The following is a 27494-nucleotide window of genomic DNA, read 5'->3' on the forward strand; positions in this document are numbered from 1 at the left end:
GCTGACGGTTGCGGTCAAGTTACAGTTGCAAGCAGACAAATAAAGCATTGATATTAGTGCACCGCTTCGCGTTGAACACAAGTTGGGGCTTATGGTGAATAAAAATGGTTCGTGTTTGCGTGTATCTGGATCATTTCACGCAACAGCAGACGCAGAATCTCCTGCAGTACAGCTTAGGCTAACACTCATTGCTTTAGTTATGTCAAATATGAGGTAGAACGAATGCCAACCAGCCATGTTTAATCATCATGTCAATATTATACGTCCGAGGTCTAAAAACAATTATAATTCACGTACCTCGTCTCCGGTTTCCTTTTAACATATACACAAGCAATTTAGACAGAAGAAGACACGCAAAACAGTACAGGAAATAACGCCCACAAAACAGAATCCTAAGCGGCTATTGGTTGAGTAGACTGTCAATCATATCAGTGGCCACTGAGGACTCTCCCTTTCGCCAGTCGTTCGGATGACGTCAACCGTGTCCCCCCTGCTAGGGCGGGGTTTAGGCGCCTACGTTTTTGTTCCCTCTGTGGGCGGGGCTACGTGATGACGCCACAGCGCTCCATTCACAGTAAAGAGTAATGTTCGCCACGGAGCTTCTCTTTTTGTGTTGTTTTAGACTCATGCGACATACAGTCCTCTTTAATGTGGGAATAAGAGGATGTTTGTGGGACTATTTAAAGCCCACCGCTGATCTCTGATCAGATTTGAGCCACTGTTCCATGATGACACCATTCTTTTGTACAGATTCATTCATTATTAAAGTGCTAGTCAGTCATCCTTTTCATGTACAAATATTAATATACTATATACATACATACACAAGTAACACATTGAATAAAATGATAAACATAACTAAAACAATACTGTATAAATAGTGTTTACTGCACACCTCTATTTATAATATTTGTTTGCAAATACAAGTCATAATCCTATTTTGTTCTGTAATATTTTTTTCATTACCTAAAAAAAGTTGTTTTTTTAGCTATTATTTGAATTTACCTCATACTATATCTATAACATAAATGTACAATATTATGAAATGTATTTGTATAAGATAAGATCATTTTTTCAAGGTACCCATACTTAAATGTATTACATTTCCAGTTACTATACTAAAATCCACAGATATCTGCAGAATTGTTCAGTGGCAAGAACACTTGATAACACAACTAGTAAATGTTAAAAAATAATAATACAGACATACAAACACTCATAACATAAATTAAAGAATGATATGATTTAATTAATGACCTACACTGTGAACTAAATACAGTAAGAAAGAATAACTAGACAATCTAATAGTTTGTGCAGGGAGTTTTCACCTGATTTTTAGGCTTCTGCTGGCCTCTGGTGGTTATTGTTTTCTGTGCACAAGGACAAAATATACTTGCATTCCTGTCTAAGATTCATAAAGCACGAGAGTATGACAGAGCACTATAACAATATAAAAAGGACAAGGCTAAATAAACAAAATATGATTTTATTGAAAAGATGTATGTGTAAACATTGATTTATGTCAGGTTATTTCACAATTGTATCATTTCTTTATCTTTTAAAAGAGATACTCTCAGTATCAGGGTAACACTGTTAGTTTTGCTGAAAATAGTTTGAAAAGTCATGAAACTAAATTCACAATGACCTCATTAGCATTGACTGCTCTTTAAAGCACCATGATCATATTTAAGGCACGGATGCATTTTAATGCACTTTAATACTGAGTTGGCTTTATTGCATCTTTCAGACAACACCTGGTGTAACAGAAGCGTTCAGATGGAGCTGCCATGTCGTCCTTCACCAGAGGTCTGCTCACTTCAGTTCCAGCCTTCTTGCTCCACACAGCCCAGCCCTGCAGCGTTATCCGGACACCTGCACGAGCGCCCAGCAGGTGTCGCCAGACATAAGTGAGTGCACCCACCATTATTGCTGGAGCAGTAGTTCTGGCCTGATGGGGAACAGTGAGTATCTCACATTAGCTCCAGTCATGGTACAAACGTGTTGTTTTAGCTACTTGAGCCAGTTACTTACAAGGTTAGAAGCACCGCGCATTAAAAACTGACATTATTTATGAAGAATTTACAGTGGTGGCCAAAATTGTTAGAACACCTGGCAGGTTTTTGCCTCCAAACCATGATTTCATTTCATAATGTTCATGAAACATGCAGATGGTTGCACAATAAATATCAGATGAGTCATACTGTTTTTATCCACTTTTAACTTTAATATTTGGTATGTCCAACTTTTGCAGCAATTACAGCAGCACATGAACTTCAACACTAATGTTATCCCATGCCTTCTGCAACCCATGACTTCTGCAAGGCTTTCCTTTGAATGCACAATAGGTCAGTCAAGTTTATTTTCTAACTCGCCCCAAATTTGCTCGATGGGGTTGAGGTCCATCATTTTCAATGTTCCAGCAGATTTTTTCCATCGTAGGTAGTTCAGGCAATAGTTAGTTTTATGGGTATTGTAATGGCCAATTCACCAAAAACAACCGAAACCTCTTAAATATGCCAAGTGTTCTAACAATCTTGGCCACCACTGTAAGTATCAGAGAGAAATCATACCAGACGGGCAGTGGGCATGTGCCGTGGTGATCCCGTAGAGACGTGTTCGTTTCTGGGGCTGGAACTCATCCACCTCTCGTCTAGCATATCGATCAGCTACGACTACAGCACCCCTGATCAACACAAACACACAAACCGTCAGGAAAACACTGGCTATCTACCTTTATGATACATATATACAGTATGTATGAATAATTCATTAGTTTTTAAATGTTTTGAAATGTCTTCTGCTCATCCACATCTGCATCTATTACAAAATACAGTACAAACTGAAATATTTTTACTATTTAAAACAGCTGTTTTCTATATTGTAAAATGTAATTTATTTCTGTGATCAAAGCTGTATTTTCAGCATCATTACTGCAGTCTTCAGTGTCACATGATCCTTCAGATATCATTCTAATATGCTTATTTATGATCAAGAAACATTTCTGATTATTATCAACAGTTGTGCAGCTTCATATTTTTGTGGAAACCGTGATACATTTTATTTTTTCTGGAATCTTTGATGAATAGAAAGTTCAAAAGAACAGCATTTACTTGAAACAGAAATCTTTTGTGATATTATATTTCTATTATAAATGTATTCACTGTCACAGTTGATCAATATAATGCATCCTTGCGGCATAAAAGTATGAATTATATTATCACTATTAATTAAATAATAATTAATAATAGCGTATTAGAATGATTTCTGAAGGATCATGTGACACTGAAGACTGGAGTAATGATGCTGAAAACTCAGCTTTGATCAAAGGAATAAATTACATTGAAAAATATATTCACAAAAAAATTAAGCATATTTTCCTCCCAAATTCCCCCTACTGTAATGCACCCTGACCTTTTACATGTCAGTTGTTTTTGTACTGTTTATTATTATAAATAGCTATAATAAGCTCCATTGTGACTCTCTACTAACAGAGAGCAAAAGGCTGTAGGAAGATCAGAGAGAAACACAGACGGCCCATGAAATTACACGCAGCTGCCACAAGCCTTGAAACAGGCCTCTTGACCAGACCTCTGCATAGCAAACACATTCAGGGTTAAAGCGCTAAATGAGTGCACGCTACTGCCGAGGAAACCTGCGCTAGCAAACAGACACATCAAGGCATCAGAAGAACAGAGAGCTGTGGAGCTCACAGGTTTAGACTGAACCTTGACCTTGCTTTCCCATCCTAAACCACAACCGAACAACACGAGCAAGACCAGGGGAACTAAACTGGAGTGAACTTTGGGTGAATATCTGAACCCAGCAGTTGTTATTCCTATTATTCTGTTATAAAACACTACCATTCAAAAATCTATACGATGTTTTTTTAAAGAAATTCATACTTTTATTCATTAAGATTGCATTAAATTGATCCAAAGTGCCTTCAAAACATTTACCATGTTCTAAAAGATTTCTATTTTGATTTATAACCATCAGAAATGTTTCTTGAGCAGCAAATCAGCATATTAGAATGATTTCTGAAGGATCATGCTGAAATTTCAACTTTGATCACAGGAATAAATTACATTTGACAATATATTCATATAGAAAATACTTCTTTTAAATTGGAATAATATTTCAAATTTTTTACTCTATTTTTGATCAAATAAATGAAACCTTGGTAAGCAGAAGAAACTTCATTCAAAACATTTGAAGGACCTGTCACTCAATAAAAGCGTGATGCTGTTTAAGTGAACGTTCACCTCGTCCAGTCCGTGTAGTAGAGGTTCTTTCCATCAGTAGTCAGTCCGAAGGGATACTGAATTCCCTCCATAAGAAGCCTCCGAGTGCCCTGCTGCGGATTCATGCACTCTACTTTATGTGTGCCTGCATCAGAAACACCAAACGCATCAACTAAACAAAGCGTTTTATGGAGCTTGTGGCTTTAACGAGCTAAACAATCAGTTGCTTCCCCCCCGAGACACTCAAACAGCTGTGACTTCATTGCACTAGTAAATGTTTCTCAGTGAACTGGAGCCGTACCAGCATCCGCCCAGCACAGCAGAGACGTCTGGGGGTCGTAAGTTAAACCGTTGGGGAGGCCCAAATCATCCTTGGCCAGGACCCTGCGATTTGTGCCGTCCATGTAAGCCATCTCAATTTTGGGGGCGTCCCTGTTCCAGTCGGCCCAGTAAATGTAACTGAGGAAGAAAAAGACCTTTACAATAACTATTTCACTGCAGAAATGAATGGTACATTGGGAATCACTCAAATCACTCCAAAAAAGAATGAGTGTAAACATGATTTCATGTATGATTAGAAACAAAGCTGTAATCATGGTCTAAAACTAATGCAGGTGAAATGAGAGAAAGCAATGGCCATGAAACTCTATTTTGCATTATTGTGCTGCTAAATTTAGGGTGCCTTTACAGAGCCAAATTAAGGCTGCTCAGTGCCTGCTCAAAATTCAGTGTAAAGGCATAATACCACATTAAAGCCAGATTAGATGATGCCTGCTTTGCCACCTCTGAGCAGCATTAAAAAATGCCACTTCAGAAGTGCTTCTGTGCCACATTTGCTGTGTAAAGAAACCTTTATTATTGAATTGTTCACATGACTTCAGATTATCACACTTAATTGTTATTAATCTTATTGATTTAACCAAGTATTGCATTGCATTTTAAATTTGGTAAATTTTTCTCTACCACATATTGCTGCTATTTAAATACCCTGTACAACTTTTTTGCACATTTTTTTGCACATTTGTCTTTATTACTATTTAAGTCAACAACATACTGACCTGCACATTTATATTTTTTATCTTTTATTTTATTTTATTCTTTTATTTTTTCTACTTTTCTTTTTCTCATATTTGTATTCTATATAATTGCACTGTCCTTGGAGCGGACCTGACCTACATTTCACTGCTGGTTATACTCTGTATAATTGTGTATGTGACAAATAAAAATCTTGAATCTTGAATCTCATTTCTATCCAACTATCTTTACTTGCCAAAATCACTGTTGTTAATTTTAGACGCTGGTTGTTTCTGGTTAGTCACGCACCCATTGATGGGATCAGTCAGGATGGCTCTCGGGTTAACCAGGCCTGTGTTAATCAACACACGGCGCTGGGATCCGTCTAAAGAGGAAACTTCAATTCTGTCCTTCATGGAGTCTGTCCAGAACACGTTTCTACCCAGATGGTCGATAGCGATGCCTTCAGGGCTGCTGAGATCTGACACAAAAATCAGTGTCAAACAACTTCTTAAGATCCTTTGAAATCAAAACTGGGCCCGTATTCATGAAGAATCTTAGTGCTAAGAGTTGCTCCTAGTAACAAAATTCTAAGAAAATTCTTAGAAATGTGGGTGTTTCCTCTTCAAATTAAAGAAAAGATCCTAGTAAAGAAAAAAGTAATTCAAAAAGCATCTTAACCCTTAAAAGAGGTCTTAAGGTCCAAAATTGTCAGGAGTACGGACGAGGACTTTTAAGAGAGTTTAAGAGTTTCTTTAGCAGCGGAGAAAATGGATGAAACGTGAAGAGGGAGAAGAAATGTGTTGCACACAATGCATGACAGTGAGTTAATAAGACGCTACACATTAGATCGTGCAGGGATCATGTCTGTGACCGATCTTATTTGAGACACGCTAGCATCTCAGACACCGCGCTGAAATGCCATAGCGCCAGAAATGGACGTAATCACTACATTAACATGTCTCTGTTCATTTCCTATAAAACACGGTAAGTATGACAGCATGGTAAATAAAAAATAAAGAATAAATATACATATATAATGTGTTTGTGTGTGTGAGAGAAAGAGAGAAAGAGCGAGAGGAAAAATTACGCCTGTAATTTCAAAGTGAAGGCTTATAATATACCCTACTCTTAAAAGCGCTTTTATTTCCTCTTTGGACAACCAACCAATCACAGTCTTCAAAAAGACTGTGTCATTCCTAGCAACGGGGTCAGCCACGCCTCCTCACTAAGATAAAAGTTTTTGTCTTTTCCTCGCTCAGAGTTGCTCTCAGATTGGTCCTGAATCCCTCTTAAGCTAGGACTCTTAGTTAGAAATAGGAGCTCTCTGAGAGGATTCTTTGAATCTTTATGAATACGGGCCCTGATCTTTTGTGATCCACAGAAGATGGTGAATAAGTTTGGAACGATGCAATGAGACATTTCTGGGCGTACTATTGGTTAAAATGGACTCTACCTGATTTAATGATGTGGACGGGTTCTCCTCCTTGTAGACTAGCTTTGCTAATAGCAGGTGTGCTGATGTCTGTCCAATACACCATCTTCTCCATGCAGTCGTAAGCAATTCCAATCACCACTTTCTCCTGAAAAAACGATAAAAAAGATTTGCAAACATGCATGGAACTGTTTAAGATAACAACACAACTCTAAAGCTGCCTTCAGGCATTCATATATCTGTCTGTCTGTGAACGGCTGTCTAGACAAAATGTGAAAACACATCCAGAATCTGAGTCAAATGACTCTTGGGCCAGCTTTGTTACAACGCATTTTCCCTTGCTTAACAAGCTTCACTGATGTTAGTCATTACAGTAAATGTAAGCATGTGAGCAGTAAATAAGAGCAGATGGGATGAAGATTTATTCAGACTTATTATTTCCAACAGTACTGCACACAATATGCCCTAAAAAGTCAAGTTCAGGGGTAAGTGGATGAAAATATAAACCCTGTGCATATGCTGCACGTGTGGCTAGACACAATCAATTGGCAATATAATCAGAAACCATAATGTTTAACATTGAAAGATTTCAGTAAGAATGCTTTGACTCAGCAAGGATTCGTTAAATTGATCAAAAGTGCAAGACTTTATAATGTTACAAAAGATTTATATTTCAAATAAATGCTGCTCTTTTTTTTTACTTATATTCATTAAAGAATCCTGAAAATAAAAATGTATCACAGTTTCTGCAAAAATCGGAAACAGCACAACCAGTGGTCGAATTGCAAAAACAATTTCAAAGGGAATGGTGGGTGGGGGGTTGTCATAACCATAATTAATATTTTGAGGAGTGTGTTTTTGTGCTGGTTTAAGCTTGGATAAATAAATTCAACAGTAGGTGGCGGCAAGTGTCTCTTTTAATGAATGATTAATTGAACCCTTCAGTCAAACGATTCTTTCAAAATTCAATTAGTATGAAGCAAGATGACTGTCTTTGGAATGGATCATTGGATCATGAATGGATCATTGGATCATGAATGGATCATTACATAAGTGGCTCACTGGATTCGTTCAAAAACAAATTAATTCAGGAAAAATAAACCACAGTGTTCTGCTCCAGCTTTGGAACTATTTCATTTGCAAAAACAGAAAAACCAAAGACTACATTTTTTAAAATGTAATGTCAGGATCGTGTGACACTGAAGACTGGAGTAATGATGCTGAAAACTCAGCTTTGATCACAGCAATAAATTACAATTTACAATATATACACATAGAAATCAGTTACTTATTAATAATATTTCACAAAATGTACAGTATTTTTGATCAAATAAATGCAGCTTTGGTGAGCACAAGAGACTTCTTTCAAAAACATTTAAAAATCTTGAATACAGTTTTCTACTTAAGAAACAGTTTAATCAAGGACGCCTGCAGAAAACATGTGCTTTTCTTTTGTAAATATTCTGCTCTGTTTCTCCTGGAATCCCTCCTCACATTCTTTCGGTTATGGAGGTTATGTAATCAGCAGAGGCAGCATATGGCTCTGATAAACAATTTCTCTCACACTAATATGTCCAAGAAAAACAAAGTTAAGCAATCCTAAAATTCCCCAGCAATCCCCCAGCAGTTCTCTGGCTCTGTCGTATCAACAGTTTAACTGAGAGAGACGAACTACGAGCAGAACGCAAACCACAGTGACACGTTCGCTCGGCTGTTACTAACGTCACTAAACAGCCTCTCCATTAATGCATTCCAGAGCTTCAAAACAGCAGGGAACAAATCAGAGCAAAGACTTTTGGATGAATCTACAGAGAATAACACAATGTTGTGAATGATTTGGCCTGAAACACTTCATAACAAGTATGTGCTGCACTTTCGGGCAACACATTGAGGTAAAGGCTTTACCGGGAGGTGCAGTGCAGTCTTGGCTTCGTTCTTCTTCAGGTTGTGACCTTCCAGAGGAATATACTCAATCTTCCCACTCTGGGCGAAGAGGATGTGGCTGCCAGGAGGCAAAGGACTGACGTTAGGATCGGGTGTTGGTCCAATCGGGCGAGGGCCATCGTGACCAGGACCTGAGGAACAGAAGATGCATGAATATAAATGATTTAATTTATAATAAATTCATATAACTATGACAATTCACCACCTATATGTGTACAGTAAATGGTCAAAATGTATTAGTACAAAAACTGCCATTGATGCCATATGTTGTTATGTACATTAAGTGTAGATTCATCAGCTGCAGCAGTGGCTTTGTTCCAAAACTGTATTTTAGGACAGTGTTTGTCAACCAACAGGCCTCAGGACTCTTTCAAGGGCCTACAAGATAGCTTAAAACTATTTAAAATAAGTCTAAACAAGCTTTGAAATACAGTGTTTAGATGTTGGCGACATCATATTTCTTATTTTAATTAATTCCTTCATTAACAGCCATTTTTATTTAAGAACCAGTATTCTTGTTCTCTCGACAAATCTAGATACAAAACAGCAGATCATTTCCATGTTTTGCCACAAAATTACTATTTTATTATGTAATGTAAAGCACATACTCTCCCTTACAGACCCACACACGGAAACATAATACACGCGCTAATGTTGTTAGCACTACTCTGACAATTTTATCAGAAAAATAGTTTAGCAACTTAAAAGCTACATGACTTTTCTTACACGCGAGGTAGCAACGGCGCTGTACGTGAAGAAAAGGAACTTAAAGTTTCACTATTAAACCCTCTCTCTCTTTCTCTTTCTCTAATAACTAAGTAATTAACTGCATTTGTCTGCTATCAACGGCTCAAACCTCCATTACTAGGTCTAAAATGATGTCTTGGAATTAGCAACGGAGGTGTTGGATGAGATGCGGAAGAAATTAATCCTACTCACAATAGCGTTTTAAGTACAAAAACCAGACGAATGTCTTGAAATATATCATCTGATCGATGTCTTGAGGCCGCAGTATAAGCAGAATAACTGACAACACGCCGTTGAATTATTAGAAAAATAATACAGAGGTACATCAACAGCCGGTCATCAGTTATTCCTTACTTATGCTTAGAACAATAATATTGCGACAAGATTTCCAAATTTTTCTTTATTTGACCCTCTAACTCTAGCACTCTCTATCCTAATTCTATTCATTAAAAAAAAGCCCCTTTTAGACTTGCACTCTATTCATTTACAATCTGCTTGTTTGCTTAAAGGGGTCATATGATGCGATTTCAAGTTCTGTCTGTCACGCGACTGTTCCCCTTTCGAGCTTGAACTGATGGTAAAACTAACAACATTATTAACTGTCTTTACATTTACTTTGAAAGCTGAAGCCCGCGATTATGGTAAGGGGCGTTACATTTCCGACGCGGCTTGTGGTGTTCGGCCAATCACAATGCACTGTGTCAGTTGGCCAATCAGAGCAGACTGTGCTTGTCGGAAGGAGGGACTTTGTAGAAAACGACGCATTTGAGAGAGGCGGGGCATAGAGGAACTACAATAATGTACAGTATTTGAAAAATAATGTGTTTTTTGAACATTAAAGCATGTCAACATATTCTGTTACACCAAATACACAAAATAACGATCTTTAAAATAGCATCATATGACCCCTATGTCTATAAACTAACACTAGCTTCTCTAATCTTTTGTATTCTATTTGTTTTCTTATTATTTATTATACAATTAACAAAGGCAAAAAAGGCCTCTAACACTAGCATGCTCTATTCTTCTTCTATTCTATGTTTTCTTTTTATTTATTATTTAATTCGAAAAAAAAAAAACCTTGCTATGTGTACTGCGTTAGGCTAACTGAGACTTGTTATAGCACTTGCGTATCATTGCTCTTTTGTTGATTTTGATTGCTTCTATTGTCCTCATTTGTAAGACACTTTGGATAAAAGCGTCTGCTAAATGACTAAATGTACATTAGTCACTGATGATTCTCGTTTCAGTTAGTCTGCATGACTTATAAGACAGTTCTCTCTGTAGACAGCAAAGCAGCTCAGTAGGTCTTTATGAGTAAAGCATGTGTAGGACTCACAGTCAGGAAAGCGCCCGGGTCCCGTTCGCGTCCCAGAGAGCTCCTGTCCATTGCGGTCGACGCACCAGCACTGACCAATGCTGGCATGACACTGCATGGGGTCGTACTCGCCCTGGGCATCACAGGTCGGCACATACTGACCGGGCACAGGACGGGGGCCGCGGGGCCCAGCGCCCAGAACGCTCTCCCTATGCAGCTGGCAGCGCGTCTTCTCATATTCTGCACGGATGCAAACACACACACAGTCAACCATATAAAACCTTACCTACTGTATCATACTGATATACAAGGTCTCTAAATGATCAAACCTGGCTCTTAAACTCAATCTACTCCATGTCTTCTGTCGTCTGATTGACAGTTTATACCTTTATCAAGTAAAAGCTCTTTTAATGAAATTGTACAAACGTCCACCTTCAGCTCATGCTTCACGCGTCTTTCTGCTGTCAAATCTTGACTGATTTTTAGTAAAGGTAAGAATAACTTTAGTAATATTTCCAGAAGAACACTTACTGGACTGAAGCAACTTCGCTTATTTGATTCATTTGAATCAATGAATCATGAATAATTTTTTAGAAACATCAGTGAGTACAAGCATTTAGCATCACTGGATTGCACTGTATTATATGTTTTGATCTTTTAAATCTCATCTTTCTAAGACATATTATTGGAGATATAGAGCAATAGTCTGATATTTGAATCATTTTATCTAAGTATCTGCGTTACTGTTATAAAGATCTCATTGATTTACATTACAAGCAGCAGATTTTCATCACTTTTTGTCCATATAAATATCAGCATCTGCACCAAATTGCATATTTTTGCTCAGTTTGGGCCTCTGAATAAAACTAGAACTGTTTTTCTAACTATTCTTTCATATGCTTTAGTCTATATTATTGTATAAAGCGCTATATAAATAAAGGTGACTTGACTTTCAAGTGCTTTAGGCTTTACAGTGTTAACAAGCACATACACCTGATATTAGTAGTGCATTTATTACATACCTGCTCATGCTATTGTATTTTACAAAGCCAGACTTTTGACCTTTCTGGTTTTTATTTGCAGTTTAGAGATTGTCTGGCTAACGTGAAAAACGACTGACCCACATAGTATGTGAAAAGTATTTGCAATGTCAACCAGCGGAGGCTCAATGCTAAAGTTAACCTGTCAAACCTTGACCCCTGGGCTTATGCAGATTGTCAACAGATCCAGGATCAAATGTCATCTCTTTCTAAGAATTTCCAGTATTTCCACTGAAAATCAATCAGTGCTACAGCTCTGGGGTTAAATCTGAAACAGATATGCTCATGTGAGCTGCTGCGGTACATTATATCAGTCTAAAGCACTCCGTCTGCTCGTCCATTGAAAGCAAATCAGGTTAAAATAACAAAACTCAATGCTCTGCACACTAATCAATACCATTACTACCACAATCATGACAGCACTCATAATCGGCATGACACTGAAGACAAACATGCTTTAGGCACTACAGGGCTCTCAAACTAGATTTTAAAGCATGTAAACTCATTTCAGTCTTGAGTCCACTTCAGTCCACAGATTCGGTTTTGAATTATTAATGTAAATCTCTGGAAAAGACTAGCCAGGTCATATTTTGCTTAAAAATAAATTATATTTTGCATAAAAATGAGGGCTATATATAAAACAAACTCAATTATATACATAACTTAAAAAATCATGCAATCTTCGATCTTCATACAGACTTAATTTAGATTTTTTTTGTGGAAAATTAGCTTGTCATTATTTTTAAAATACTATCAGAAAAGGAATAGACTGTGAATTTACATTTAAAAATTAAATGAAAAATATTTTAGTATTATTTTAGTAAGTCTATTATTATCCTCAGCAAGGCTTAAACTATTTGATCCAAATATAGTAAAAAACAAAAATATTTATATTTAAAATTTTCATTTTGGATATATTTTAATGCATAATGTATTCCTGTGATGAAAAGTTGCATTTTCTGAAGGACCATTACACACTGAGGAATAAATCAAATGTAACATTATATTCACACAGAAAACAGCTATTTTCTAAATTGTAATAATAATTCACAATATTACTGTTTTACTGTATTTTGATCAAATAAATGCAGCATTGCATTGGTGAGCAGAACAGGCTTCTTTAAATAAATCAAATAAAAATAAATAAATAAATATATATATATATATATATATATATATATATATATATATATATATATATATATATATATATATATATATATATATATATATATATATATTTTTTTTTTTTTTTTTTTTTTTTTTTTTTTATTATATAAAATATATTATATTATTGTAATATATATAAACTTTTGACCAGTATTGTACATTTCTGCTAAAAGTTGATTGTTTTAAATGACAACATGTATGACCTTCAAGCTCATAAAATTCAACAATATTGATGCCATGGGGTCCTAAAACTCTGAGAAACCAAAGCAACTGGTCAGTTCCCAGCAGACACGCAGCTGTCGAGCTGATTTTAATGGCGGCAGGGTTAAGCCGTGACATAACTCGGGGATCAAGGGGTCAGGTCGTGTTGTAATATTTAAAGAGTCGAGGGTCGTCCATCATTAGAACGACTGATGTGGTTTGTGCCATAAACTGTGGGTAAAAGGGCTACGAAATAACAGCATAATGAGCTTTTGTCTACTTTAAACTGTGATACTGTAGTGTTGCTCAAGGCTGGATGCTCATGCAATGACGCACAGATGATTCTCCAAACCACAGCGTCCAAAAACCTAATGAAATTCTCCAAATATGCTAGAAATGCCTTTAGTGGTATTTAGCAGAACTATGTATAAACCAGCAAAGCTGTTTGTGAAGGTCATGAGTCTGAATGAATAAGAATGAGCACCATTACAAAACCAAAAGACACAACTGATGTTCATTTAAAGCTAACGTCTACCTGTAGAGCATTGGAGACCATCGCCATAGAAACCAGGGTTACATTGACAGGTGAAAGATCCAGGTGTGTTAAAGCAGACAGCATTTTCATGACACTGATTCACCTGACACTCGTCTATGTCTGAAAGAGAGAAAGAAACAAACAAACAAACAAAATGTACCAATTAAATTAAAAATGTTTTGCAAAGAATTATGTAAAATATTTTAAAAATAAACAAGTAAACAAAATAGTTATGATCCCACTTATACATATTAATGTTTTAAAAATAATATATGTAAAATGCTTTACATTTTATTTTCTACAGCTGTTTCTGATTTTATTACATCATTCACAGTGCTTTGTAGAAAGGAAAGAAATGAATAAGAAAGTAAATTTTACTTAAAGATTTTTTTGCATTTAAATGACAATTAAGCACAGTTCAATTTTTATTAACTTGAATATAGAAATTTAAATTATATTTTTTAAAAATAAAATAAATTATTATTTTGTATATTATACATTCATTATAATTAAATAATAAATGTTGACATTTTAAACAAATGTATTACATTTAAATAGTGGATAAATTGAATAAATGTAATGTAATAAAGCTGAAAAATGAATGAATTCCGCAGGAGTGGCTGGAAACAGAAATGAAAGCTGATCACAGCTGTGTGTCTGTTTTCCCTCTCGGCCAAATCCATTAACATCATGTCAAGTCGTTTATATTTCTCTGACAACTAATAAAGATTTGCAGATGTAAAAAAAATCTGCCATTTACAGAAGTGGCTGTCTAATAGGAGCTTTAATGACCAATATACATATGAAATTTAATAATAAACATTTTAAAACAAAATGTTATGTATTCAAATTAAATTAAATAATTAGTTTTTTAAAAGTACACTATCCACTGACCAGACTGTTGAATATACACTAGGCCGAATGAACACTTCTATTAATTAATCAATCATGCAAATTAATTAACCAATAATGACCAAATATCTGCTGATGGATCAGCCTGGAAAACATTAAAATAGTGTGTATTCTTCTAATAAATCTTATGAATGAAAGCATGTCTGTGTAGAGAGTCAGAGACCCACCCTGACAGCTGCGTCCATCTCCCATGAACCCCGGCAGGCAGGTGCAGATGTAGGACGATCCTCCGGTGTAGCTGCAGCGAGCGCGCTCAGGGACGTCACAGTCATGAGTGCCAATGCGACACGGGTCCACGGGACGCTGCACCTCTACAACACAGCACACATGATTCAATTAACTGATGCACATACATTTGATTTCAAACAGTCTGAATATCCCTGCAGGAATGATACATCACAAAAGAGATCTTTTAAATATCTCACAGACAGAAATGAGATTTTTGATGAAGAAGTCACAGATGTCTATTATATATACATATCATATTATATATATATATATATGTGTGCGTGTGTGTTATATATATTATTACACGCATTAAAATTTAAATTAGATTATACATTTATTAAATTCAAATATCAAATATGTATTACATTTAAATATTGAATACATTTAAAAATTAAATCATTGTATTACATTTAAATAATAAATCAAATTAATTGTTAATTGAGTTGGGTATGTTAATTTTAGATAAATGTGCAAATAAAGTGCAGAAGGCTGAAATAATGAGCAACATCCTCTACTAGGAATTCCTCCAAAGGTCTTTTTTTCCTCAGAAAGATCAGAAGCAAGGGATTTTGTCTCAAATCTCCATTTGCTTTCCATTTAATCTCAATCTTATCTTGGAAAAAACAACTGAGATCTTGAGATTTTTCTTTCTTACAGAAGACCAGACTAAACAAGGGACGTGGTGTCAGTTTCTAAAGTCTTCCCATGAAACTCAAGTCTTATGGTTTTATTTATATTATACTTAGTCCATGACTTTAGAGTTGGTTTAAAGTGCCCCTATCATGCCTTTTCGAATATTACCTTTCATGCAGTATGTGAACATAAACTTTCTGCCAAGTTGTGAAGCCGAAAGGGCACGATATATAAAGTTATTGTTTATAAAAAATAAAAAAAGAGTCGGCTCGCAATCGCCTAAACGATTCGTTAGGAATTCGAATATTCTGTTACGGCTGTATGTCACAAAGTAACACATTTGCATAATGTCTGCCCCTGGGCTGTCATTCGTGCTGTACGCGGTAGACCAATCACAAAGGACTGCGCCATCTGACCAATCACAGCAGCGAGGGCTCACAGGAGGGAGGGGTTTAGAGAGACTGATTCTTCAAACTGCTTCGCACGAGTCGTTTAGGAATCATTTAGAAATGAGGTAAAATTAAAGCTATTTTTGGAGAAAATTAAAGTGTTTTTTGACCTTGGATGCATGTTAACCTGTTTTAGGAGACTTATAAAACAATATTAGCAACCTTAAAAATGGCATAATAGTTAACACTGTGGACATTTTATGATGCAAATCAGCTGCTTTTAATTTTAAAATCTAAATAGCAGGAGGATTTTGTCATCAAATAACGGTGACGAATACAACCAGACACGTAGTGACTCATGAGACGCTGACGTACCAACACACGTCCGTCCATCACTGGCGAACTGGAAACCGTCCCGACACTCACAGCGAAACGTTCCCGGCTGGTTATTGCAGATGGCGTTCGGCCCACAGATCTGAGGAGTCTCCCTGCATTCATCGATGTCTGATGAGAAAAGAGAAGCAGACCGATCCTGAGGATTTACGCAAGCTTTTTTAGACTAATGCAAGACTTCCTCAGTCACATTCCCATGAATTACTAACAATGATACAGTCGTTTCTCCTAATTACTGCTTTTTAAGATAACATCTGTCCTATTTTTGAGTAATTTCCTTTAAGCAGCCAGGGATGGGTCACATCCGTAGAGGTCTTTGGGAATGTTCAGGCAATTTTGACATCTGATTAGAAGACTGCTTTGGAAACTGCCCCCTTAGGAAGCCAAGCAGTACTTTCATGGACAAAAACTCGATTTCCCTTCAGAAGGAAGCAGATTAGTGGCCCAGGGAAATGAAACAGGAAACTGTTTTAATTAAAATGATGGACTGAGGATTGATTTAATTACGCAAAATCTGTGATGGTACCATAGCAGGCGCGTCCGTCTCCAGTGAAGCCTGTGGCACATTCGCACGTGAACTGGTTTCCTTGTCCGGGTCTGCAGACGGCATTAGTGTCACAGCCGTGTCTGCCAGTGAAGCAGGCGTTTTCTTCCGTTTGTCCACCTGCGGATGTGGTATAACAATCAACTGTTACTTCCTCAGAAGATCATAACATTCAAAGGAAAAACAAAATTCAATTCTGACTTTATATCTTGCAATCCTGAGTTTATATCTCATAATTGAGAGTTTCAATCTCACAATTCTGATGTTTTTCTCACAATTCTGTTTATATCTTGCAATTGAAAAATGAATCAATTTAAGAGAAAAGCTCTAATTGGGGGATTTAAACTCTTGGTTTTAACATCTGGCAACTGCAAGCATGAAAGCTTGTGGAGGCTTTTTACCAATGCAAGATAATGTAATTGTCAATTGAAACATTTCCAGTATAAATAAATAAAATTATGCTTAATTAAGAGAAGCAGAAATCTTGGTCATGATTAAAATACTATTCATCATGCAGCCCTAGGCTAAATATTTTCTGAGATCTGGCCTCACCATTGACGTCTCCAATCTTGTTACTCATGGCGTAACGCAAGAGCTGTTCGCCCCTATCATACATGACGAACACCTGGTCAACACTGAGCATCTGTGTTGACGGCACGGCTCTGATGACTTCATCATGCTGGCAGCCCTGAAACGTGATGGTCTCTCTGAAATTGTAGCTTCTGCTTTGGGTCGAACGGTCCTGCAGATTGATCACATACTCCCGTGTGGATGAAGTGGTGATCACTGACAGAAGAGTCACACGAGTCAATAGGTTTCATAATAGGACTTAAACACAAAGCATGACATATTGCTAATGGAGATACTTCTCATCATGCATACTTACTGCATACTCATGCATGTTTTATCATCCACACTTATGCATACTCACGCATGTTTTGTCATCCGTACTTATGAATGATTTATCATGCATACTCATGCATGTTTTATCATCCATAATCATGCATGTTTTATAATGCATCCTCATGCATGTTTAATCCTACATATACATCCTGCATGATAAAACATACATCCACATGTTTTATCATGCATACTCATGCACGTTTTATCATGCATACTCATGCAAGTTTTATCATGCATACTCATGCAAGTTTTAGCATGCATACTCATGCAAGTTTTAGCATGCATACTCATGCAAGTTTTAGCATGCATACTCATGCAAGTTTTATCATGCATACTCATGCACGTTTTATCATGCATACTCATGCACGTTTTATCATGCATACTCATGCACGTTTTATCATGCATACTCATGCACGTTTTATCATGCATACTCATGCAAGTTTTAGCATGCATACTCATGCACGTTTTATCATGCATACTCATGCACGTTTTAGCATGCATACTCATGCAAGTTTTAGCATGCATACTCATGGATATTTTATCATGTACACTTATACCTACTCATTCGTGTTTTATTGTTGCATAAATTATTGTATTATTATGCATACTCATTATTGTTTTATGCATACACATGCAGTCATGACTGTTTGACTCACAGTTGGTGCTGTACTGGTAGATCTCTGTGTAGGGTTCAATCTGAACTGTGGCTCCCTGAGGAACCTCAGGAATCTTTCCTTCAAGTCTGGTGTCAACCATCAGGTGGTCGTGCTCATCAATGCCTTTGAACTCCTGAGAGATGGTCAACCTTTCCCCGCCTGGCTGGAAGGTCACGTCGACCTGACGTCTGAACTCTCCGCCTGACAGAGAGGTCAAAGAGGGAGTGTGAGGCTGGATTTCCATCAAACCGCACAGCAAACATCTCAAACTGATGTGTCAAAACAGAGAGTTTGCTGAAAATACATTGATTTTAAAAGGATTGTTTGTCACAAGAAATATTTGCTGTATTCTGGCTCTTCTGCTCTTGACTCACACTGCATCTTACAGCTTACTGTATGCTGTAAGATGCAGTATGCAGCTTCCTATACATCTAACACTCTTTCATTACAAGTTTCTTCTGCATCCAACTGCTCTGAACATTTCATGCATGTTTTATAATGAAATTAAAAAGGGAAGTATTACTAGTACTCCTACACCTACTAGTGAATTATTTCATCTGCATATGTCATAATAGAAAATAAGACTGAAAGATAAAGATTTAGGAAACACTGAACTATGAGGAAAGACATCTAGCTATCTAAGTCAGGGGTTTTTAATTTTTTTAGATACCAGGCAGGGACAGACAATCCTAAAATATATATGCAGCTATATATTTTTAAGAACCCATTTATATTCTAAAAAATTTATTATATAATAAATACATGTAAAATATTTGGATTCAACTCAATATAGCATGGTACTGTTAGATGTATTATTTATTGATTGATTGTATTTTTTATTTTAATACATTTTTAAATATATTTACTTAGTTTAATTTTGTTTTTATTTATCAGTGTTGTTTTAGTATAACTGAGACACTATTATAGTTTTTATTAATATTTACATTTTTGAGGATCAGTATTTCTTTTTACTTTTATATTTTTATTTGCATTGAAGTTTTAGTAATTTTGTTGCGTGTTTTTGCCTTTTTTAATATTGTTTGTTACTTTTATATGTCTACGGTATATAGTTTTTATTCATTTTTATAGAATTTTTGTTTTAATTATTTTAGTACATCAAGTAAATCTGGTTAAAATGTAAAATATTGCCTTGTCAATAAGCTGAAATAACCTTTTTATATTTCATTTTTCAGTTGAATGTTTCAGTTAACATTTATTTTGTTTCAAGTAATGTTTTGGATGATTTTTATGGTTTATTTTCATTTTCAGTTTTAGTAAACTATAATAACCCTGAGCTAAATAAGATGTGTTTGATATAACAGTTAAAAATGTGAAGTCAGATGGATCCCTTATCGAGCACTTCTAGTTATATTAATTCTCGGAGAATCTCACCAATGATGCTGAAGCCATTCTTGAAGCCCGGCTGCTGAAGTGCAAAGGCCCAGCCGATGATTCCTCCGACGAACGACAGCGGCTGCAGAGAGAAGCCGACGATTTGGGGAATGGCGCTGATGGCCACATATGCTCTGCCGTCATTCACCACCACATACGAGTGGAGATCGTTACTGACAAAATCCACAGGCACCGGTGAGTTTCCCACAGACACCCTGCCGCTCACTTTACCGTTCATCCTCTGAGGAATACCTGTCAAAGATCATCAGGCATCATTATGACTGTAGCTTTTCTCAGGATTCAGATTTTACACTGAACCCAACACAGTACAAAAACTGTCTATTGTATGAAAGTAACAAAAATTTCATTTAACAGACCTCAAACATTAAATCTATTAAACGGCCTAGACTAAACAAGTCAAGTCAAGTCAGCTTTATTGTCAATTCTTCCACATGTACGGCGCATACATACAGAGAATTGAAATTGCGTTACTCTCAGACCCTTGGTGCATACAGTTAACATTAAACACGTTCAAATACAGATAATACAGTTTAAACATATGTACATACAACTATACAGCTATACAAATGAGGACATTGAAGAAAAATAAAGAAATAGATAAAGTGGCATAAGGCACATGGCAGAATAGATAGAGTGCAAACCAGTTAAATAAAAACAAAACTGTGCAGATATATTTGTAGTGCAAGAAGAGCTTCTCAATCTGAGGACATTGTAGAAAAATAAAAAAAAGAGATAAAGTGGGATAAGGCACATGGCAGAATAGATAGAGTGCAAATCAGTTAAATAAAACAAAACTGTGCAGATATATGTGTAGTGCAAGAAGAGCTTGTCAGTAGGGAGAACAGTCCTTATATCAGACTATCCGAAGAGGTAGTTTGCAGTCAATGCTGGATGAGGTAGTGATCAGTCCAATGTTGCACAAGTGACAGGTGCTGGTCACAGTTTTTAAGTTGGTGAGGGGGGGGCTCATAGTGTCAGAGTTCAGTGTTGCATGGGGTAAAAGAGGGGAGGGGGAGCAAGGACGGGAGGGAGTTCAGCTTCCTGACAGCCTGATGTATGAAGCTGTCCTTCAGTCTGCTGGTCCTTGCCTGGAGACTCCGCAGTCTCCTCCCTGATGGCAGCAGACTGAAGAAGCTGTGTGTCGGGTGGGTGGGATCACCTGCAATGCGGAGGGCTTTGCGGGTGAGACGGGTGCTGTAAATGTCCTGGAGGGAGGGGAGAGAGACACCAACGATCTTCTCAGCTGCTCTCACTATGCGCTGAAGTGACTTGCGGCAGGATGCGTTGCAAGCGCCATACCACACAGTGATGCAGCTGGTTAGGATGCTCTCGATGGTGCCTCTGTAGAAGGTGCACATGATGGGGGCCGGGGCTCTGGCTCTTCTGAGTTTGCGGAGGAAGTAGAGACGCTGCTGTGCTTTCTTGGCCAGTGCTACAGTGTTTTTAGTCCAGGAGAGGTCCTCTGTGATGTGCACACCCAGGAACTTGGTACTGCTCACTCTCTCCACAGTCGCACCGTTGATGGTCAGAGGGGCATGCAGAGTGTGTACTCTCCTGAAGTCAACAACAATTTCCTTCGTCTTCTCCACATTCAGAGAGAGATTGTTGTCACTGCACCACCCGGCCAGGCAGCTCACCTCGCTCCTGTAGTTTGTCTCATCTCTGTTGCTAATGAGACCCACCACAGTTGTGTCATCCGCAAACTTAATGAACAGGTTGGAGTTGTGTACGGTGTGCAGTCGTGGGTCAGCAGAGTGAAGAGGAGGGGGCTCAGCACAGATCCTTGGGGGGCCCCAGTGTTCAGTGTGATGGTGCTGGATGTGTTACTGCCAACCCATACTGCTTGAGGTCTCCCGGTCAGGAAGTCCAACAGCCAGTTGCACAGAGAGGTGTTGAGCCCCAGCTGGACCAGTTTGTGAGTGAGCTGTTGAGGGATGATTGTGTTGAATGCTGAACTGAAGTCTATGAACAGCATCTTGACATAGGAGTCTTTTTTGTCCAGATGTGTGAGGGCTGGGTGGAGGGCAGTGGCGATGGCATCATCGGTTAAGCGGTTGGACCTATATGCAAACTGGAAGGGGTCCAGGGGAGGACAGACTTGATGTGGTGCATGACTAGCCGTTCGAAGCACTTCATGAGAATAGGAGTGAGTGCTATTGGACAGTAGTCATTGAAACAGGATGGAGATGACTTCTTCGGGACTGGAATGATGGTGGTAGCTTTGAAGCATGTGGGGACAACGGTCTTATTTAGCGAGATTTACATTTTACATTTATTCATTTAGCTGACGCTTTTATCCAAAGCGACTTACAATTGCTATATATGTCAGAGGTCGCACGCCTCTGGAGCAACTAGGGGGTTAAGTGTCTTGCTCAGGGACACATTGGTGTCTCACAGTGGATTCGAACCCGGGTCTCTCACACCAACGGCATGTGTCTTATCCACTGCGCCATCACCACCCAGATGTTGAAGATGTCTGTGAAGACATCAGTGAGTTCCACTGCACAGTCTCTCAGTACACGCCCAGGAATGTTGTCAGGACCCGGAGCTTTGCGTGCGTTGATCCTGCTGAGGGATCTCCTCACACTGTCCGGGGACAGCGTCATCACCTGGTCACTGGGAGGAGGTGGAGTCTTCTGTGCAGTGGTGCTGTTTTGTGCCTCAAAGCGAGCAAAGAAGGTATTCAACTCGTTCAGCAGGGGGATGGTGCTGTCACAGGTCTGTGGTGGGGGCTTGTAGTCCGTGATGGTCTGTATCCCCTGCCACAGGCTCAGAGTGTCTCTGCTGTCGCTGAAACGATGGGCTATCCTTCTGGAGTACTGTCTCTTGGCCTCTCTGATGTGAACAAAATGGCGGCGCGCACAGACGCAGCGGCTTCTCTCTCTCCCGACAGAACGGTGTTTTCGTGTTTTTTGTCTTGTAATTTGCAATGTTTCTGCTCGATGTCGGCAGAATCACATTTTTAGAGTTAAACTCAGCACACGCCGAAGAGCTGCGGGACCTCGGACTGCTCCGAAAGCCTACTCCATCACCGACCCCCACTACTGCACCTCGCCCACAGCGGAGGCGCTACAAGCGGCGTCAGAGGAAGCAGAAGAGGGGTAAGCGCGGAGGTATCCGAGCTAGGCTAGCGGCCAAGCCACACAAGCCAGCTATCCCCACCATCGTACTGGCGAACGTACGCTCTTTGGACAATAAACTGGACTACATCCGACTACTTCGCTCTACTCAGAGGACTGTAAGAGACTGTTGTGTTTTTGTGTTTACGGAAACATGGCTTAACAACAGCGTACCGGACTGCGCCATACAGCTCGACCAGCTAACATGCTATCGAGCTGACAGAGCTCTCGTCGAGGGAGGTAAGATCCGCGGCGGCGGGCTTTGTGTTTACATCAATGATGCATGGTGCCGCGACGCTGTTGTGGTCTGCAAACACTGCTCACCCCTGGTGGAGTTTATGATTATTAAGTGCCGGCCGTTCTATCTACCGAGGGAATATTCAGCCATACTGCTCGTTGCTGTATACATCCCTCCCAGCTCCAACAACAACATCAGGAGTGAGGCACTAAATGATCTGTACCAGCACACCAGTGAGCAGCAGACAGCCCACCCAGATGCTTTTCTCATCTTGGCTGGGGATTTCAACCACGCAGACTTAAAGAGTGTGTTCCCAAAAATACATCAACACATAGACTTTCCAACAAGAGGAAAAAATACTCTGGACTTTGTTTACACCACCCAGAGAGGAGCTTACAAGGCCCTCCCCCTCCCCCACCTCGGAGCCTCAGACCACATCACTGTCATGCTAATGCCTGCATACAGACCGCTCGTTAAAGTCATCAAACCAATACACAAACAGATTCAAGTGTGGCCGGAAGGGTCGTCAGAGGCACTTCAAGACTGTTTTGACACCACTGACTGGAATATGTTTAAACAGGCTGCAACACACAACAACACTACAGACCTCCAAGAGTACTCAGAGACTGTCACTGCCTACATCACCAAGTGCATTGATGATGTAACGGTCACAAAGTCCATCATTGTCTCAGAGACTGTTACTGCCTACATCACCAAGTGCATTGATGATGTAATGGTCACAAAGTCCATCATTGTCTCAGAGACTGTCACTGCCTACATCACCAAGTGCATTGATGATGTAACGGTCACAAAGTCCATCATTGTCTCAATAAGACAATGATGATTAAGGTAAGACAGGCTGAAGATGAAAAGTAAGAATTTTTGACAACAGCAGATGTGTGTTAACCAGCTCAACATGAAACGTATTCATTTTAGTTATTTTGTATTTAAATAACACTTAATTTGTTTGTCCCACAATACAACTGAGACACAGTCTTTGATGTCATCAACAAATTATCAGTGAAATATTGTTTATTTTAATATGTGACCTTGGAGCACAAAAGCAGTCTTAAGTCGCTGAGATATATTTGTAGCAATAGCCAAAAATACATTGTATGGGTCCAAATTATTGATTTGTATGCCAAAAATCAACGACATTAATTAAAGATCATGTTCCAACAAATTTCCTACTGTAGATATATCAAAATTAAAATTTTGATTAGTAATATGCATTGCTTAGAACTCCATTTGAACAACTTTAAAGGTGATTTTCTCAATATTTAGATTTTTTTGCACCCTCAGATTCCAGATTTTCAAATAGTTGTATCTCAGCCAAATATTGTCCTATCCTAACAAACCGTACATCAGTGGAAAGATTATTTATTCAGCTTTCAGATGATGTATACATCTCAATTTTAAAAAATTGACCCTTATGACTGGTTTTGTGGTCCAGGGTCACATTTGGATAAAATTATAGGGTTTGGGAGTTGATGAGAAGCTACTAATTAATTTAACTTGAAAATGTATATTAATATGTAAATATTTTTCATAATTGTAAATATTTGGTTTATTAAAAAGGTTTAATACAAACAAGTGATTTAAAAAAGCAAAATCACAAAACTGTAATTTTTAAAATAAATAAATATGTTTTAAATTATAAAAAATAACAATTGAAGTCTACTAGTCTTTTTTGCTGTACAAAATATACTTGATTATTTGTGGTAAATATTGTACATACATACATATATATATATATATATATATATATATATATATACTTTCTAAATCATAAATACTAACAATAAAGCACTTTTTTTAGTCATGTAACCATTCTGGGACATCGGAAAAGCACAAACCAGTGAATATGTTGCTAAATTTTATTAATTACTTTTTCTTATTTCTTCTTTTTCTCTGCTGTCAGAGATCATAACCCACCATGAGAAAATATTTCTATAACAGAAGTTAACCCAATAACATTATAGAGGCATTACCATCAGGTACACACTGAACCCCACTGCCGTAGTATCCAGGTTTACACTGGCAGCATCGTCCGCTCCGATAATTCCTGCATTCGCCAAATTTGGAGCATTTCTGTCCGTCACATTCACCAGAGTTGTAGGTAAATACTGTATGCAAAAAAAAGAAGACAAATAAAAGAGATAATTTCGACTCAAGAAAAGTGCAAAGTTGTTGATTGTTCTAGCAAATAAACCATTCATGCTGACCGTCAACCTCGATGTTGTCTTCATTTTCGATTTCCACGACCGCCGGTCGTTCAGGTCTGTACTGAACCGTCTGCACCTGGATGGGTGGAGGATGTTCTGGACGATCATAAACTCCATCCAGGTTCTCCTGCTGGACGTCAGGATACACCGGGTGTTGATGGTTGTGGTTTCTTGTGGTCTGATATTGGTGGGAATCCAAAGGTAAATCTAGCACTTCTCCAGGAGCGACATCTGTGAAGTGAGGGAACGTTCCTATTTCATACACCCACACGCCACGCTTTCCGGAGTTAGTGAGCCTGGAAAACACATCCAACAGCATCATGGGAGAACATGATCAAAGTACACTTACACTGCTAAATAGTGGACATGCCACCAAAACAATATTAGTTCACCTGAAAATAAAAATCCAGTTGCTCCAATGGATCATAAATAGAGAAATTTTTAACTATCTTCACAAAGATCTTTTTCTTTACAATTCATAGTGACTGCATCTGTCAAGCTCCAAAAACGACAAAAAGTACCGTAAGACTAAATGCGATAAGGCTGCATTTACACTGCAGGTCTTGATGATCAATTATGATTTTGTGACTATATCCGATTTTTTGGACGATGTTGACCAGTATCTGTGTGCATCTTACACTGCACTTTTGATTAAACAAGCCAAAAATAGCATATGACATCACAAATCAATTTGAATAGTACATTGAGTTTAATTTATTGACATGGAATTAATATAGAAGCGTTTTTAATACAATAGTTACATCTATACATCAAAATAATTATATATCCTAGTACAAATTGTTCAGGACAGTGATGTACGCAGCTCCGCTGAAAGTGGAATAATACTCAGGTGATAGATATTGTTAAGAATGTCATCATCTGTGTATTTTTAGTAATTAAAACCAAATGCGTTCATCAGTGATTGTATATAATTTTGTGGTTTCAATGGAACGAAGGGGACTGAAGCGCAACCAGCACTCAGCATGATTTCAAAAGCAACACATTTCAGCATCAGATCGCCTTTTATTTAACACAAACTAACTAAATTAATACTCTGCTACTCAACTAGAGATGTTTCATTTGGTACATGACTGTACCGCAAAATGTTTAAAAAAAACTCAATGACGTAGGAGTTGCATTTACGGTGGAATATCTGATTTGTCCGCTTACACGGCAGGCGCAAATGCACGTATCCGATTCATATCTGATTTATTTCCACATATGAATGAGGCCTGAAACTGATCGGAGAATATCGGAATTCATGAGACTTTTTCCTGCTTACACGGTCATGGGCCATATCCGATCTGTGGCATATGGGAGGAAAAAAAGTGGAATTGGGTCACTTGAACCATGCAGTGTAAATGCGGCCTAAGACTGCAAGATAAAAGTAGGCCAAACCGAAACGTAATGTTTTGTCTTTCATTATAAATTTCTAAAAATGATTAAATCAAGACACGTTTCATTAAGAAAAAATTACTTTACATATTGGATATAAACAGATATAGACATAAATCAACAAAAGCATGCTTAAATACATTTACTTGTTAAGCAAAAATAGATATTTAGTTTTCTTTTGTGAAAAATTTATAAATTATGAAAACTTTATGCATAAAACAAGAAAAAAAAATGTCTGTCAATGGGGCATTAAAAATAAACTTTTTAAAATTAGGTTTATGTTTTTGGCCGAATGGACATATTTCTTCTTGTTCTAAGCATAAATTCACAAAATTTTGATAATTGTTTTAGAAAATATTTTTTTGCCGATCTCAATAAAATAGTTTAGCTCAAAGCTGTTAAAAAAAATTAATTCAAAATGAATATGCTTGATTATTTGATATAAACATTCCTAAATCAATCAAAACAAGATTTAATTGTTAAGCAAAAATACTTAAGATGTCAAGCTTTGTTTGCTAAAAAAAAGTATCAAAATTAATTAATTTATTAAGTTTATGTTTAAAACAAGAAAAATATCTGTCAATGGGGTCAGAAAAATAAAAGTGTTTGTGTATTTGTTTTTTTAACTCAATTTTTATACTTTTTTTCAATAAACAATAATTAATATCTTAAGTATTTTGCTTCTCAAGTACATTTTTCAAGACAAAAATCCAGATGAAGAAAATATTTTTTTGCACTTCATTCGACTGAGGAACAGTCACTGAATTTCTCCTCTATTGTAGCTCTCAAATCTCATTCTCC

At 37.6% G+C, this 27494-nt stretch overlaps 2 protein-coding genes across 3 annotated transcripts in view; both read right to left on the reverse strand.

The window, feature by feature from the left end:
• The window catches only part of LOC306883857 (lysosomal-trafficking regulator-like), a 90783-nt gene extending 90469 nt beyond the window's left edge, over positions 1-314 (reverse strand). Inside the window, exon 1 of the mRNA XM_079439345.1 lies at positions 298-314. The gene's annotated coding sequence lies outside the window, so the exon portion shown is untranslated. The remainder of the gene's footprint in view (positions 1-297) is intronic.
• Positions 315-1224: 910 nt separating this feature from the next.
• LOC306884283 (nidogen-1-like) overlaps positions 1225-27494 on the reverse strand; it is a 32488-nt gene continuing 6218 nt past the window's right edge. The window contains exons 4-20 of one of the 2 annotated variants that reach the window (XM_079440022.1): positions 25299-25594; positions 25065-25199; positions 19696-19947; positions 18304-18504; positions 17297-17530; positions 16727-16864; positions 16183-16311; positions 14725-14868; positions 13646-13765; positions 10721-10939; positions 8596-8765; positions 6712-6838; positions 5565-5736; positions 4543-4700; positions 4263-4386; positions 2571-2683; positions 1225-1948 (exon numbers count right to left, since the gene is read on the reverse strand). In XM_079440022.1, the coding sequence (XP_079296148.1) occupies positions 1818-1948; positions 2571-2683; positions 4263-4386; positions 4543-4700; positions 5565-5736; positions 6712-6838; positions 8596-8765; positions 10721-10939; positions 13646-13765; positions 14725-14868; positions 16183-16311; positions 16727-16864; positions 17297-17530; positions 18304-18504; positions 19696-19947; positions 25065-25199; positions 25299-25594 (2863 nt within the window). In that variant the 3' untranslated portion in view covers positions 1225-1817. The remainder of the gene's footprint in view (positions 1949-2570; positions 2684-4262; positions 4387-4542; positions 4701-5564; positions 5737-6711; positions 6839-8595; positions 8766-10720; positions 10940-13645; positions 13766-14724; positions 14869-16182; positions 16312-16726; positions 16865-17296; positions 17531-18303; positions 18505-19695; positions 19948-25064; positions 25200-25298; positions 25595-27494) is intronic. The other variant, XR_013785426.1, reaches the window with a different exon arrangement.

Source organism: Barbus barbus (genome assembly GCF_936440315.1).
Source record: "Barbus barbus genome assembly, chromosome: 18".
NCBI classification, from domain to species: domain Eukaryota; kingdom Metazoa; phylum Chordata; class Actinopteri; order Cypriniformes; family Cyprinidae; genus Barbus; species Barbus barbus.